General features: G+C 34.4%; 1 protein-coding gene across 1 annotated transcript in view; it reads left to right on the top strand.

Moving 5' to 3' along the window:
• Positions 1-17,444, top strand: part of LOC107285855 (dedicator of cytokinesis protein 3-like) — a gene marked incomplete at its 3' end in the record, with an annotated part of 177,306 nt that overhangs the window by 110,668 nt on the left and 49,194 nt on the right. The window contains exons 15-18 of the mRNA XM_015814120.1: positions 1,027-1,152; positions 12,718-12,842; positions 15,240-15,402; positions 16,785-16,891. Coding sequence (XP_015669606.1) covers positions 1,027-1,152; positions 12,718-12,842; positions 15,240-15,402; positions 16,785-16,891 — 521 coding nt within the window. The remainder of the gene's footprint in view (positions 1-1,026; positions 1,153-12,717; positions 12,843-15,239; positions 15,403-16,784; positions 16,892-17,444) is intronic.

Below are 17,444 nucleotides of genomic sequence, written 5' to 3'. Positions count from 1 at the left end.
CTCCCCCAGCGGCTTCACATAAATATTGAACAGAAGCGGAGAGAGGACCGACCCCTGTGGGACCCCACAGGTTAGGGGCCTTGGGGTCGACCTCTGTCCCCCTGCCAATACAGACTGCGTACGGTCGGTGAGGAAGGAGGAGAACCACCGCATCACAGTGCCTCCCACTCCCAACCCACCCAACCGCCGCAGCATGATAGCACTGCCTAGGTTTTAAATTATCTACATTATTGTATATTCTAATTTAATTGATACACCTTTATTTCTATTTGTATAGTTTTATCAGATATAAATACATATATCATATCATATCATATCATTAATATGTATTAGTGTTAATATATATTACTATGTATTGTTAATATATTAATATATATTGTTATATAATTATTCTTATCAATATAGTACTGTTCTTTTGAGAACTGTATTGTTACCACTTGGCTTATGAGTACAATTCAGGGTGCTAGCTTTTACTTAAACCTTTCTTGGTTTAAGACCTGTATATCTGTACACCACTTTGTCCTACTAACATCTTCCCACTTGTGGGAAGTGGCCAATACTGGACGAAAGTCATTTAGTTTTAATTCCGTTTATTTTAATACTTTTTACACATATTATATTTTTATGACTTATTCTATATCTATTTTACTTGCTCAGCATTGAATGTTATGTCTATAATTTGAAGGTGTTTCTGATAAGTATAAAAAAGATCTTCCCACTTGATAAAATGGTGTAGGATAGGCTCTTTGTGTCTTGTCACTTGGCATTAACATTTGCAGGTGTTGCCCATCTGCTCTGAACAAATACACAACTAGAATTGCTTTGTACTGCTGTTTCCACTGTGTTGAAGAGGACAATCTCTTATATTATTTTATGCTGCCCAGAGAATCTTCAACATAAAAATATAATAATTCCTATTCTCTGATAGTATTATGTTGTCTTTAACATAATTCTGGTACATTATATTTTTTATTTGTTTCATAGTAAATTGAACTATAAGGATCTAATTTTGCTCCATTTTTTCAGGACTTATAATTTCTCTTCAGCTTCTCCGTGGAGAAATGGAACAAATTCGAAGAGAATATCCTATTATCTTTAACAGAGGGGTGTCTATTACAAGAAAAGTAGGATTCCCAGATGTGATCATGCCTGGTAAGTGAATGAAAGTTCCATTTATAGCACTTATTGAATGCTGATCTTTATCAATGTAAATAGTGTTATAAAATAAATATTAAATAAAAGATGTAGCTGAGTGATTTAATTGTAAATAGTATATTTTACTAAAAATAACTTGACAGAACTAAAGCTTATACAGGAATGTCCTTTTTAGTTTTTCCCCAATGAAACCCCTCCTTATAACTTATGTAGAATTATAACTCCAATTGTAACTTGATAATGCTTGCTGTTCTACTTACGTTTGAAGTCTGGGGATGAATTTTTAATGCAGCAGGTTTTTTTTCTAGATGTTACTTTAGATGATTTGAGCATGTTTTAGAAGTCAGTCTTAAATTAGGAATGAATGCATATATACAATGTATGGCTCTTTTTGCTAGCTCTCCACATGCCTGATTTGGTTTTAAGTCCCAGGTATGCATTAGTGTTAAGAAAGCTTGTATTAGTAAGGATTATGTTACTCATGTAACCCCTTTTGTGAGCCTTAGAGAATTTCAACATGAAGTAACAGTTCTTAATGCTGTATGGAATACTGCTTTCAGAACGAAAATGGCTTCAAAATAATTTTGATCATGTATCAGCTTTTCAGCAAACAAACATTTCCATTATTTTGATTCCTTATTGAAACATTTCATCTTCTTTTAGCATTTCAAGAAAACAACTCCAGTATCAATAAAAATATTACAATTAGCAATTATAAAAGGTTAAAAAAAGGTACTTGTTACATATTTCCAAATGCATTTTTTGTTCTCTGTCAGTATAGAATTTTAGTACAAGGAAGATTTTTAATTAATATAAAGGGCAGTGACAGATAAAATTGAATTGAATTTGTTTATGTTTAGTATTTCATTATATTGTTGCTTTGTACTACATTAATTTTATATTAAAGGACAATATAACATTGTGAGAGATGTTTTATTCCAAAACATTTGAGTGAGAAATTTTATTAACTTTGTTTTAAGAATGAAACTGCTGGTTTCAATATCAAGCAATATTTTGCACTTTCGTATTCTGACATTGGTACATTTCCAAAATGCAGGAGATGGCCCATTCTGTTTTTTGAAAAAGAAGTTTTCTGCTTTAATAGGATACTTCATGAAATTTTGCATTTCCATTGTTTCAAAATGAATCATTTTCCAATTTCTAGAACAGTAAAACAATGATATAACTGATGGACTCTACTAATTATATGTATTTGATACACTATGAAATATTGGCAACTGTATTGAATGAAAACATTTAGTTTAGTTAAACGTTGAAACCGAGACCTATTTACGTTTTTGTAAATTACCTAATGACAAATAGTAATATAGGAAACAATTTGTTATATTTTATTTAAAATTCCATGGAAGACCATTCATTGTTTATTGTGAAATTATAATATACATAAATTTTCTCTAAAGAAAGGAGATTCTTCCAGTTTTAGCCAGGCAGTTCTACATTTATATTTTACTCATTTTCTAGAATACAGTTCTAATTAAGTGATATTTTTGACATGGAACATTAGTTGTCATATATTCTCTTAAAACAGGTTTCAAAATAGTAAATTAATCTACATTAATACATTATTAAATATTTTATGATATTTTGAAAACTACTTGAGTTTGATGGAAATGCTTTGGCACTATGTACAGACACTTTATTTTCTGTTAATGTGTTATATAATTTGCAGATAATTCCCTTGCGATTTGCAGGTATTTTCATTTTTCAGTTACGACGTGTAATTGGATGTTTCAAATTTAAATGTATAGAAACACATTTGATTCTGTTAGTGCCATGCTTTCTTTAGAAGTATTTTCAATAATGGAGGAAGACAAAGTCACAGCCTATTAAGCATCACTTAATAAAGCAGATGGCTTGAGTACCATTAATATAGCATAAGGACAAGAAAGAAGATAAAGTCACAGTCTCTTAGCATCCTGTAATAAAGCAAGGACTCACTTAGCCTACTAGCCCACAGCCTTCTCCACAAAAGAAAGATTGGAAACTGGACTGTAATTGTCCAGAATAGGATGGGCCAGTGATGACCTCTTAAGAAGTGGATGTACCACTTCAAGAGGGAGGGATCTTATCCTCCTTTAGAAGACCATACCATTGCATGAACCAATGATTTGGTCACTTCCAAGGCCACCTGGACCCCAGAGGGGGCCAATCTCTAACAAACAGATGGTCAAGATGACAGTTTGGAAGACCTTGTCCACCTCATCAGGAATCATGCAAACAAATTCAGTCCACATAATCTCACAATTCACTTCTTCCTGCCCAGTTAAAGTCTAAATCTGGATGAATCTGAGTGACTTTATCTGCCAGGTAGCATGAATATTCCTCACTACAGCCTGCAGGTAGTCCAGCCACCTGCCAGCAGGAAATAAGTCACTCTAAACAGATCCACTAGGTGGCTTTCAGCCAATGCAACCATGGCACAGAAATAACTATTTCACTATCCTTATTGCCTAAATAATGGATTTACTCATGTTCAGCCAGATTCAATCTTTGATTCTGGTGCTTCATCTCCCAGAAGCTAAGCTACTTTCCTGAATTGGCACATAGATAACATTCATATAAAAGCAATCTAGTGTAAGGCTTTAGGCATCTAACTGTTCCAGGCTGGGAGCTACTGTGTTTGTAGAGCGGTTGCAGTTTTTAAAAAAGTGTTATGAGTGTTTTTTTAATCTTGTAGTTTGTTACATTTTTAATGTTTTAAGCAGTGCTTTTTTTCTAAAACAAAAAAAGGTGCCGGAACTCACACATGTCATACAACCTGCCTTGCCTATTCTACAAGGTTCCATCCAAAAAAGGTGCCAGAACTCCGTTCTGGGTGGTACTATGAGAAAAAAAAGCCCTGGTTTTAAGTGTATATTTTGCTCTTGTAATCTGCTCAGAGTCTTTTGGAATGGGTGATCATAATAAATATAAATAATAATAATTTCTTTATTATGCAATCCTTTCCTCATATTTGAAACAATACAATTAATGGTAGCTTGTCTACTTTCTGCCCTCCTGTTTTAAATTTTCAGATTATCTGTTTTGCCTGGATTGTGTATGCAATCCCACAGTACCTCAGATAATCATGTTCTGTGTGATGTGCTTTGCTATGTCTAAAATGACTATCCACAAAACAATTGNGACCTAATTGTTTAGAGATGGATTTACAAGTGGCATTTGTGGTTGTTAAGTGTGGACTTCATGTATTCCACTTTTATAAGATTAGTATATCTCTGAAAAAGAGGAGAGGAAAGAAAAGGCTGATTTTTCTAGTCACAGACCTCAATGCCGGGAGATAGCACTATAGATTTAATTTTTTCTCATTTTTTTCTCTAATTTAACAGAAAATGTGGGCACCCTGTTTCTTTTACATACCATGGCTGCAGAGAGAATGCCATATAAACCACTCCCTAAAAGTTAGATGGTTGCAAAAAGTGCTACCACACACAAAGCAGGCGATGGAGCGAGGTGTAAAGGAGTTGTCACATTCTGGGAAAGAAAAAATAAAAATTTAAACCATGGCAGATGAAGAGGAGGTGGATATTTCAGCTTTATCCCTTAAGTGAGATCTTAGTCTGCCATTAGGTCTGGCAGAAGAGGCATACTTTGGGTTTCATTTACAAAAGAATACCATCTGATGGGACTCAAAAAGAGAGCCTTTTCTGTCACAGCAACCGCCCTCTAGAATGCTGTTCCCACAGAGATTTGATTGACAAGAGGGTTGAGAACTCTAATCTTTTATCCTATGGACTCAGACATGCTGCAATAACATAACATACCGTGTTTTCCCGAAAGTAAGACCTATCCCCAAAATACATTTCCTTCTGCCACAGAAGAAGTGGGCCAGCTGGGTGGGGCTGCCGCTGCGGCAAAGTGAGTGGAAAAGACACCCACCCCCCCGGAAATAAGACCTGGTGCCTCTTTGGGAGGCAAATAAAAAATAAGGTCTTATTTTCGGGGAAACATGGGTATATAACCCAACCCCCCCCCACACACACACACTATATGTCTGTGTGTGTGTATAAGTTCCTTGTACAGTAGTATTAATTTTTTATTTCAAATGTCATCATCTAATTGAATGCGTAATTATTCCTTTATTTATTCATAATTTCAACTTTTATTATGATCCATGAATATTAAGCTCTGATACCATCCTTTTACATTCTCAAATAGGAATATAAGATATGTAAAGAGCACCATTTTCTTAACTAGTATGATTATATAGACATAGTAGAAACGCAACATCAGGCATTGAGATATATCAAGAAGCTGCTAATGGATTTCAAATATACAATAATGAAATTTTCAGTGAAAGCAAATTTTTTCTTATTAAGGTGCATCATCTTAGATATTCACTTAATCTTATATAAGATTCTATTCTGTAATGCTTCTCATTTAGTTGTAAATAGTTTAATTTCTTCCCTGTGTAATTATGTGCATATTTAATTTCATTGACAATGGCAAATAACATTGACTCTACTTTTCAGGTGCAACAATGAGAATGAATGGTATCAGATCCATGAAAATATAATTCGCAAGTCGAGCACCAAATATACAGCACCCAGTTCAAATTATGGTAATATTTTATTTTAGCTCTTTTAAAGATACATATTTTCTTTGGCAATGAAAACATTATACTTGCCACATAGTTCATATTTTAGAGCCTGTGGTCATGAACAGTCCTCAAGGAATTATCTTTATTGTGTATAAAAATGTAAGTACAGATGCTGGGGATTTTGCAGAACAAAAAAGCCTTTTTTTAAAAAAAAAATATCCAGTAACCTCTTCAGCATTGCTAATTGTTAGTAGACGTGAAATATTCATTCCTCTTACCAGGGATTTATATTTCTGGCTTCACGTCGATGTCACATGTTCAATGAGGAATGTATTGTACCTGCTTATAGGTTGCTTCCTCCTCTCCCAAACATATTTGCATATTTATCTGGCAAGGAGGGGAATACAGAGAGTATAGCATGCAAGAAAGGATGACGAGAGTGGGAAATTTGCAGGGTGTGCTGCTAACATCCTTGAGAAGAAAAAGAACTTGTCCTTTCTCCCAGGACATATTTAGATTATTAGGTTTGAAGCAAATCAATACCTAGCATAAGAGGTGCATGTAAGGAAACTGTGATGCACAATGGCAAGAATTCTGTTATTAATTATAATAGCATTGTGTGTTGCAAAATAGGACCAGCTTGAAGCACTTGCTTGACATTCATTTTCAGAAGCAAAAGTCTAATTACTACATCGACAATTAACACTCATCTGTAAAATTGGCTGTGACACCTGCGTATTGTTAAACGTATTGATAACTGACTGAAAATAAGAAAGTGTGGATGATGTGGCAGTAACAGGGGATAGTAGAATAGAAAAGAAAAAATTGGAGAAGATCACAGAATATCAAGTTCTTAAAATCAATTTTCATCTTTGTTAAAGTATCAGATCAAAAGCCCTCATGCTTCCAAATTCTTTATGCCATCTATTGTTTAGAGTAATTATATTAACTAAATGCAGATAAAGCAATACTATTTTTTATATACCTTATTTTATATACACTTAAAATCTACTCAACCAGCCTCCTTGGCACTTTGTTGTTCCTGTTACTCTAACAGCAACTTCGGGATTGATTTAGTCCCAGAGTTGTCGCCCTCGTACTCTTATGATGGCAGAAAAAGTTTTAGGTTTTAAATCTAGACTTAAACTTTTCAGTTATGAGGAATAGCAGATTTTTTTATTCTGATTGGACAATTGTGGCATTTTGACTGCCTCAGTAACCGACCTGTTTGACTTTTATATTGAATGTGGCTTAATTTTATTCAATTTAATTAGTTATATATTATTTTTAGTTTTTATACTGTAGGTCAAGTTTATTATTTTTATTGTAAAATGACTTCCCTTTTGCTATTCCATTATTTCTCTTATAATTAGCACTGCCTAGGTTTTAAACTATCTACATTATTGTATATTCTAATTTAATTGATACACCTTTATTTCTATTTGTATAGTTTTATCAGATATAAATACATATATCATATCATTAATATGTATTAGTGTTAATATATATTACTATGTATTGTTAATATATTAATATATATCGTTATATAATTATTCTTATCAATATAGTACTGTTCTTTTGAGAACTGTATTGTTACCACTTGGCTTATGAGTACAGTTCAGGGTGCTAGCTTTTACTTAAACCTTTCTTGGTTTAAGACCTGTATATCTGTACACCACTTTGTCCTACTAACATCTTCCCACTTGTGGGAAGTGGCCAATACTGGACGAAAGTCATTTAGTTTTAATTCCGTTTATTTTAATACTTTTTACACATATTATATTTTTATGACTTATTCTATATCTATTTTACTTGCTCAGCATTGAATGTTATGTCTATAATTTGAAGGTGTTTCTGATAAGTATAAAAAAGATCTTCCCACTTGATAAAATGGTATAGGATAGGCTCTTTGTGTCTTGTCACTTGGCATTAACATTTGCAGGTGTTGCCCATCTCCTCTGAACAAATACACAACTAGAATTGCTTTGTACTGCTGTTTCCACTGTGTTGAAGAGGACAATCTCTTATATTATTTTATGCTGCCCAGAGAATCTTCAACATAAAAATATAATAATTCCTATTTTCTGATAGTATTATGTTGTCTTTAACATAATTCTGGTACATTATATTTTTTATTTGTTTCATAGTAAATTGAACTATAAGGATCTAATTTTGCTCCATTTTTTCAGGACTTATAATTTCTCTTCAGCTTCTCCGTGGAGAAATGGAACAAATTCGAAGAGAATATCCTATTATCTTTAACAGAGGGGTGTCTATTACAAGAAAAGTAGGATTCCCAGATGTGATCATGCCTGGTAAGTGAATGAAAGTTCCATTTATAGCACTTATTGAATGCTGATCTTTATCAATGTAAATAGTGTTATAAAATAAATATTAAATAAAAGATGTAGCTGAGTGATTTAATTGTAAATAGTATATTTTACTAAAAATAACTTGACAGAACTAAAGCTTATACAGGAATGTCCTTTTTAGTTTTTTCCCCAATGAAACCCCTCCTTATAACTTATGTAGAATTATAACTCCAATTGTAACTTGATAATGCTTGCTGTTCTACTTACGTTTGAAGACTGGGGATGAATTTTTAATGCAGCAGGGTTTTTTTTCTAGATGTTACTTTAGATGATTTGAGCATGTTTTAGAAGTCAGTCTTAAATTAGGAATGAATGCATATATACAATGTATGGCTCTTTTTGCTAGCTCTCCACATGCCTGATTTGGTTTTAAGTCCCAGGTATGCATTAGTGTTAAGAAAGCTTGTATTAGTAAGGATTATGTTACTCATGTAACCCCTTTTGCGAGCCTTACAGAATTTCAACATGAAGTAACAGTTCTTAATGCTGTATGGAATACTGCTTTCAGAACGAAAATGGCTTCAAAATAATTTTGATCATGTATCAGCTTTTCAGCAAACAAACATTTCCATTATTTTGATTCCTTATTGAAACATTTCATCTTCTTTTAGCATTTCAAGAAAACAACTCCACTATCAATAAAAATATTACAATTAGCAATTATAAAAGGTTAAAAAAAGGTAGTTGTTACGTATTTCCAAATGCATTTTTTGTTCTCTGTCAGTATAGAATTTTAGTACAAGGAAGATTTTTAATTAATGTAAAGGGCAGTGACAGATAAAATTGAATTGAATTTGTTTATGTTTAGTATTTCATTATATTGTTGCTTTGTACTACATTAATTTTATATTAAAGGACAATATAACATTGTGAGAAATGTTTTATTCCAAAACATTTGAGTGAGAAATTTTATTAACTTTGTTTTAAGAATGAAACTGCTGGTTTCAATATCAAGCAATATTTTGCACTTTTGTATTCTGACATTGGTACATTTCCAAAATGCAGGAGATGGCCCATTCTGTTTTTTGAAAAAGAAGTTTTCTGCTTTAATAGGATACTTCATGAAATTTTGCATTTCCATTGTTTCAAAATGAATCATTTTCCAATTTCTAGAACAGTAAAACAATGATATAACTGATGGACTCTACTAATTATATGTATTTGATACACTATGAAATATTGGCAACTGTATTGAATGAAAACATTTAGTTTAGTTAAACGCTGAAACCGAGACCTATTTATGTTTTCGTAAATTACCTAATGACAAATAGTAATATAAGAAACAATTTGTTATATTTTATTTAAAATTCCATGGAAGACCATTCATTGTTTATTGTGAAATTATAATATACATAAATTTTCTCTAAAGAAAGGAGATTCTTCCAGTTTTAGCCAGGCAGTTCTACATTTATATTTTACTCATTTTCTAGAATACAGTTCTAATTAAGTGATATTTTTGACATGGAATATTAGTTGTCATATATTCTCTTAAAACAGGTTTCAAAATAGTAAATTAATTTACATTAATACATTATTAAATATTTTATGATATTTTGAAAACTACTTGAGTTTGATGGAAATGCTTTGGCACTATGTACAGACACTTAATTTTCTGTTAATGTGTTATATAATTTGCAGATAACTCCCTTGCAATTTGCAGGTATTTTCATTTTTCAGTTACGACATGTAATTGGATGTTTCAAATTTAAATGTATAGAAACACATTTGATTCTGTTAGTGCCATGCTATCTTTAGAAGTATTTTCAATAATGGAGGAAAACAAAGTCACAGCCTATTAAGCATCACTTAATAAAGCAGATGGCTTGAATACCACTAATGTAGCATAAGGACAAGAAAGAAGATAAAGTCACAGTCTCTTAGCCAGGGCTTTTTTTCTCGGAGAAAAGGTGGTGGAACTCACCTCCCTCCCCTGGCCACGCCCCCGCGCGCCTCCTGCGCCTGTGCGGAAATCCGGAAAAAGGTGCCGGAACGCGGTTCCGCCGCGTTCCGGCTGAAAAAAAGCCCTGCTCTTAGCATCCTGTAATAAAGCAAGGACTCACTTAGCCTACTAGCCTACAGCCTTCTCCACAAAAGGAAGATTGGAAACTGGACTGTAATTGTCCAGAATAGGATGGGCCAGTGATGACCTCTTAAGAAGTGGATGTACCACCACTGCCTTCAAGAGGGAGGGATCTTATCCTCCTTTAGAAGACCATACCATTGCATGAACCAATGATTTGGTCACTTCCAAGGCCACCTGGACCCCAGAGGAGGCCAATCTCTAACAAACAGATGGTCAAGATGACAGTTTGGAAGACCTTGTCCACCTCATCAGGAATCATGCAAACAAATTCAGTCCACATAATCTCACAATTCACTTCTTCCTGCCCAGTTAAAGTCTAAATCTGGATGAATCTGAGTGACTTTATCTGCCAGGTAGCATGAATATTCCTCACTACAGCCTGCAGGTAGTCCAGCCACCTGCCAGCAGGAAATAAGTCACTCTAAACAGATCCACTAGGTGGCTTTCAGCCAATGCAACCATGGCACAGAAATAACTATTTCACTATCCTTATTGCCTAAATAATGGTTTTACTCATGTTCAGCCAGATTCAGTCTTTGATTCTGGTGCTTCATCTCCCAGAAGCTAAGCTACTTCCCTGAATTGGCACATAGATAACATTCATATAAAAGCAATCTAGTGTAAGGCTTTAGGCATCTAACTGTTCCAGGCTGGGAGCTACTGTGTTTGTAGAGCGGTTGCAGTTTTTAAAAAAGTGCTATGAGTGTTTTTTTAATCTTGTAGTTTGTTACATTTTTAATGTTTTAAGCAGTGCTTTTTTTCTAAAACAAAAAAAGGTGCCGGAACTCATACATGTCATACAACCTGCCTTGCCTATTCTACAAGGTTCCATCCAAAAAAGGTGCCGGAACTCCGTTCTGGGTGGTACTATGAGAAAAAAAAGCCCTGGTTTTAAGTGTATATTTTGCTCTTGTAATCTGCTCAGAGTCTTTTGGAATGGGTGATCATAATAAATATAAATAATAATACAAAGAAATAATACGTTAGGAAAGGAGTATAAACTTTGTTATGTTAATTACCATCGAACAGATGAAAGACGGGAGGACAAAATTTAAAAGTCTAATAGACAAAACGGACCTAACACATACGTTAGGGTGTCATGGAGTCTATTAGTACAAGACACACTACACGAAACGATACAGATTTTACTGATAGGTGTTTTGTTAACATATGGTTGATTCTGAAGCCCTCTTGGTTTGTACAAATAACTGTTTCTAAAACAGCCTTAGGAATTTGACTGAAAGCCAAGTCATGCATCAGGTTTCAGATGTCTTCTTAGTGCCAACTATCTCCCTCTATCCTTTGTATGCATCCCATATCTAGAAAATTCACAAAGCAAGGATAGCTGCCAGTCTTGTGAATCTACAAAGCAAGGATTTGGAGGGATAAAAGGTCTTGAAACCTGCCCAGTCTTTCAGTTGTCTTTGGATCTAGACTTGGCAGTTTCCCTCTGGCTAATGCTTGCCAGCCTAGTTGAGAAGGATGTGGGTAAATATGGATGGGTGAGTGTTTGAGTTTGTGTGTGTGTGTGTGTGCACGTGCAAAGAAAGCAAATTTATATTGTAATGGTAAAGGTTTGCTTACTTTAAATTCATTGGGTCTCCATGATATTACAAACAACCAGCTGTGTTTGGTTGAATATGGCTGTTGACCAGCGCTGTGAGAGTGTGAGTGACCATAAGCCAAACCTGGAGCATGTGTAGTAGCAGCAATGTCCTTTTGGGAGGGTAGTGGCTTTCTTTTTGCAACCCTGCCATGCACCTCATTGTTGTTCAGTGTTTTCCTGACAGTGGTCGCATAAATAGTGCCATTTGCAAATGTAAGAAAGACCTTTGATTAAAACGCTTGTCTCTAATTCCCCCTTCAAACAGACTGGTAATCCTAGAGTTCATATACTTATGCTACATACAAATACGCAATTTAAGATCATTTTCCTCAATAAATTAATGAATAAGTATAATGTTTTTGATATATTTGTTTAATCGAGTTCTCATTATCTAGTTTTAGAACTTGTGGTATAGGAAATAAATCATTTTTCAGTTATATTTATGCAGAAATATTGAAAATTCAAAAGGATTCACTAACTTTTAAGTACTTTTAAGCACTATAGTTGCTTGAAAAAAACAGCTGGGTAAACCTGTCCTACAGAGAGGATGGGAGAATGTATGCAGTAAAAGTTAGAGTATTGACTTTATTGTCTACAACTGTTTATAATTAGCTATCAATGTGGAAATAGAACAATCTTGAATGATTTGACCGTTTATTTGTTAACTAGATAATTTAAAAGGAATTTGAAAAATCTTACCTCATGTCCTCTCCCTCTCCTTTGTCTCATAACTGGTTTCCTATTTTCAGACTCCATAAATTATTACCAATAGCCATCAAATATAATACACTGATATTAAATGTTCATTTTTATTAACTATTCATTTTACAATTGGAATGAGTTGATATCTTATCAGAATAGTGAACAAAATATCATTGGCTTGTCCATAAGAATAATTTACTATGTGCTCTTTTCTAAAAGCATTTTCTCTCCTTATACGTAGGTGATATACGAAATGATTTGTACCTGACTTTAGAGAAAGGAGACTTTGAGAGAGGTGGAAAAAGTGTTCAAAAGAACATAGAAGTAACTATGTACGTTCTGTATGCAGATGGAGAGATTCTAAAGGTGTAAATATTTACATACTTTATTCAATGTATTTCTGTCATTGTTAGGTTTAAATTCTTTAAAATTCAAAATCTTTTATACAGTATGTGGAAGAGTTGAAATTCTTAATCAAATCTTTATTTTAAATTACTGATGAACTAAAACAAAAAAAATAGGCTTTCCAGCTAGAAAAATTGCTTATTTCACTGGTATGTTATGATTTAAGATTCTTTTGCATGATTTAATCTGCTCTATTTTCTATCCCAAAATATCTAGCACCAACTCTGTTTCTTAGATGGACCATTTAATTTATTATTACATCACTTTTCCATCTTTTCACCAAAACGTTTATGGAAACGTAACATAGTTTTCCTCCATTTTACACTGTGGTCAGATTTCAGTGAGGATTCCAACTACCAAACAATATTTGCATGTTTAATTCTAATAACCCTCCCAAGAGAATCCACACATTTCAAATGGTATTGCATTGCATAGCGTATTATAAAAACTGTATCTTCTCTTTTCTTATATCTGAAATCCAAAATCACTGAAATATTGTAATAATATTGAAGAATTCACCCTACCCACATTAGGGTATAGAAGTATACATAGTCAATTGTCAATTCCTTTAAGAGAAATTAATCTTGTCTTCACTTTAAGGGCCTTCTACCTAATTATACTAGAATCTTTCTATCTATGAGGTTTTGAGACAATGTTTTATTTTTAAGTTTTTGTATTCACCCATTTTAACCATTTTAGATTATGCTCACATGGTCCTGTTGGAGCAAAGCAATAGATTTTAAACCCAGAGAAGAGGCTGAACACCCAGAGAAAAGCTTTCTGTGTATAATCATGATTGTCACTCATTTGCTTCTTCTTAACGTTTTGTGGTAATTAACTTTATGGATCATGTACTGAATTGCTTTAACACTTAAGCTGTTATTGTTTCCACCTTGGGCTAAGTACACACACACATTTTCTGTACTTTCTACTCCTTTCCTTTTTGTGAGTCCTTATTTTGACTCAGTCAACTAAATATTTTGGAATATTTTTCTGAGGTTTTCCACATTAGCAACTTGAACCCATAATCCAGCCTCAGTCTCCAGGGAAATATGTACCAAGTCTGGCCCCAGGATGTGACAGTCAGGATGTGACAGTGATGCAGTTCCAGCTTGACACCAGGATATCACAGCAACACCCTTACCATATTGGCTCCTATTATCCCCAAGACACCTCATTCAGTATGTTCTTTTCTCCCTGCCATAACATTCAAACTATATCTTTTTATGCTATTTAAGCAAAGCTAAAAAAAGTTGAACAAGTTTACTTTTATTGCTTGTTTAGATACTGTTAAATTAGGTTAGATATTGTTTCTCCTACCTGAAACTCAGCAAATGGTTACCAAATTTAATATAAAAAATTCAGCTATTTATTTGTTTGTTTGTTTGCCATCCATCTCATATCAAAATGACTCTGAGTGGCTTACAGCATTAAAACATTAAAATCCTAAGAGATAAATATTTCTACAACAGTAAAATGGAAATCAAAATCAAAATAAAAAGATCAGGAACGGAACAGGATGTACATGGGGGGGGGATGGAATTGCTTCTTAATTCATCAACCACACCCAGTGTGATGATGCACCCTTATTGGGGCCCCAAGCCATTTGACAGAACCAGGTCTTCAGGGACTTGCAGGAGGTCAAAAGGGTGGGAGCCAATCTCACCTCAGAGGATAAGATATTCCAAAGGGCAGGAGCCATGGCAGAGCAGGTCCTTCTCTTGGACTCAGTCATAAGGAATTCCTTGTCTGAGCATGCCCTCTCTGCCAGCCAAATTAAGCCTCTAATATAAGGAAGAGAAAAATGGGAAAAAATTGACTGACGTTCCATCAGAACTGAAGAAGCTTCTTGGATGAGAAGCAGAATGTTTTCAAGGAAATAAACTAAGAAAGTCTAGTTGCCTTTTAAAAAGCATCTTTGGGAAATTTCTGTGCATAGGCTTTAGCTATAAATCAGTTTAATTGAACCTTCACTTGTGGACCTGGTCTTTTGCACCTGACATAAAGCAAAATTATCCTTTACTTACGTTTCCTGGATTACTCTAGCTTTGTGGGGATACCAGATTTTCCACAGATACTTTTTTGGAGACTAAAGACTGAATGTGTTCTGTATCCAGTAGAGGAAGGAGCTGGAGCATGTGATAGACCCTCCCCCCTCTCTTTCCCTCTCTCCCTCTCTCTCCCTCTCCCATGGGAATGTGAATTCACAGTCTGGCATAAGGGGCTACATGCACAACACAGACTAATTAAAATATATAGAATCCTTGTATTGTTAACATGAGGTTGTTAATATCTTAGTATCTTGTATCACGTTTACTGTAATATTTTAGTATTTTTACCTTGTCCTTTTTTTTCTAGGACTGCATTAGCTTAGGCTCAGGAGAGCCAAATAGAAGTATGTATCATTCGTTTGTTCTCTATCATAATAATAGCCCTCGCTGGGGAGAGGTCATCAAACTCCCAATTCCCATTGACAGATTCCGTGGGTCTCACCTCCGTTTTGAATTCAGACACTGTTCCAGTGAGTATAACTTGTTAATATTTTTACATAATTTTTATTAAGGATTATATTAAATAGATAAGACAAATAACCAAAACCTACCAAAATACAGGTAGCCCTCAACTTATCACCACAATTGGTACAGAGTCTTGGTCATTGAGGGAAGTGGTTGTTAAGCAAGATGCCCAAGTGACTGCTTCACTCAACGACCCAACCCTGGTACCTCAGGGAATGGAGGAGTCTTTGGGAGGCCTAGGCCAGCTACAGGGCCCTCCAGTGTATGTAAACCTTCCATGTGCCAGAATGCCTGGCCCCTCTTCCTGTTCCACCATGCCAAGGAGGCCTGGGCCTTAGCCCCACTCTACTATGCCCAAGAGGCCTTCTCCTTGTCCAGCTTCTGTTTTCTTTTAATATTTTTTCCTCTTTTCTAGAAATTCTTTTAAGATCCATTTGTAATTTTTATGAAGTAACTCAAGTAAATCTCTTACAATTCAATTTAAAAGATTATTCCACAATGTATTTTTAAATTTTTATATATATTATTTTTAATTTTTCAATATTTGCTGTATATTATAAGAAATTATAAAAAGTAAAGATTTTACAAAGCTGGACAGATGCGATGTTCTTTCTTTTCAAAATGGATTGAAGAGAATTCCACCCAGTGACTGTGGCTCTGAAGGTTTTTCAATCTTAAAAAAACAGTAATAAAGGTAAAGCTCCAAAGTGAATAAAAAGATGAGGTTTCGTTGAACCTTGAGTCCTGAAAAGGTGCATTTATGGCTTGGAGCATGATTGAATCCGCAACTTCCAGCTGATTGCAGGTGGCTGCAAAAATAACAGCTTCTGCTGTCTGTTTATATAAATCAGTTGTCCAAAGTACATGGGGGCAATCTCCAGTTCTTTCTTCCAGAGAAAATTTTGGCAGTCCTCATCTCACATCTAGCTGCCCCTGCAAAAATGCAGGCATTGGTTTTCGCCTCACTAGAAGCATCTCCAAGTTTCTATATCTGCAGGAGGTCTTATTGTCGTATTTTGCATGTTTTCATTAGATTAGTGCATAGAGCAGGAAATAATTTGAAAATATATGACAATGTAAATTATGGCACCTATGTCAACCAGCAATAGTCGCAGGAACTTACCTAACTTATAGCTGCGCAAGTATAAAATTGGTTGGAAGCAGTGTTTTTTATTGTTGCAACTTTATGACATGTCAGGTTGTGAATCACTAGCCCAGAATCACCCACTGAATTGCATGCTTTAGTGAGGATTTGAACTCTGGCTTCTTTAGTCATACATATGCACTATACTACCATAGTATATTGACTTTTCATTTGTTACAGATAACCTAAGGACCTAATCTGTCATTTTAAAAATGTGTGTAAATATTTGATTTGGTTTTGCAGCAAAAGATAAAGGAGAAAAGAAGCTCTTTGGCTTTGCATTTACACCATTAATGAGAGATGATGGCACTACCCTATCTGATGATATTCATGAGCTTTATGTTTATAAGGTACTATTCTTCATTTTTTATGTTCTGATCCTTCCATGATTATATCCCCTCTTTGACTTATATTTAATGCGAGAAACACATCTGCTTGACTAAGGGGTTGGACCAGAAGACCTCCAAGTCCCCTTCCAATTCTGTTATTATGTTCCATAAAAGTTTGCAGTTTTGGAATTCTAAGAATGTGATAACTTTTCTAAATAGTCAAAATATTGCAGTTAATAATCATGGAAAAGTATCACTAAAAACTTTGTTCCTTTTTTCTTGCTTTATACTATAGCCATCTGAGCACAATATTAACACAAATTGAAAAAAAGGTTCCTTACCTACCATTTTGGGGTCTTCTGTTACTGCTTTTGTATAGAGTAGAGTATCACACACAGAATCTGAAAAAAATACTCCATTTAGCGAAGAATGTTATTTTGTTTTGAGTCGCTAGAACAGATATTTAGAATCCTTGACAGGTAAAATAAATGAAAAGTGTGGCATTTTGGGATCACAGGGATACATTTTAATCCCCGTGAAAACAAATTACTCATTCTGATTCTGATATTTAAAG

The sequence above is a fragment of the Protobothrops mucrosquamatus genome, unplaced genomic scaffold (assembly GCF_001527695.2).
Source record: "Protobothrops mucrosquamatus isolate PMUCROS unplaced genomic scaffold, P.Mucros_1.0 scaffold_82, whole genome shotgun sequence".
Lineage (NCBI taxonomy): Eukaryota > Metazoa > Chordata > Lepidosauria > Squamata > Viperidae > Protobothrops > Protobothrops mucrosquamatus.
This window is presented reverse-complemented; position numbering and strand designations above follow the sequence as displayed.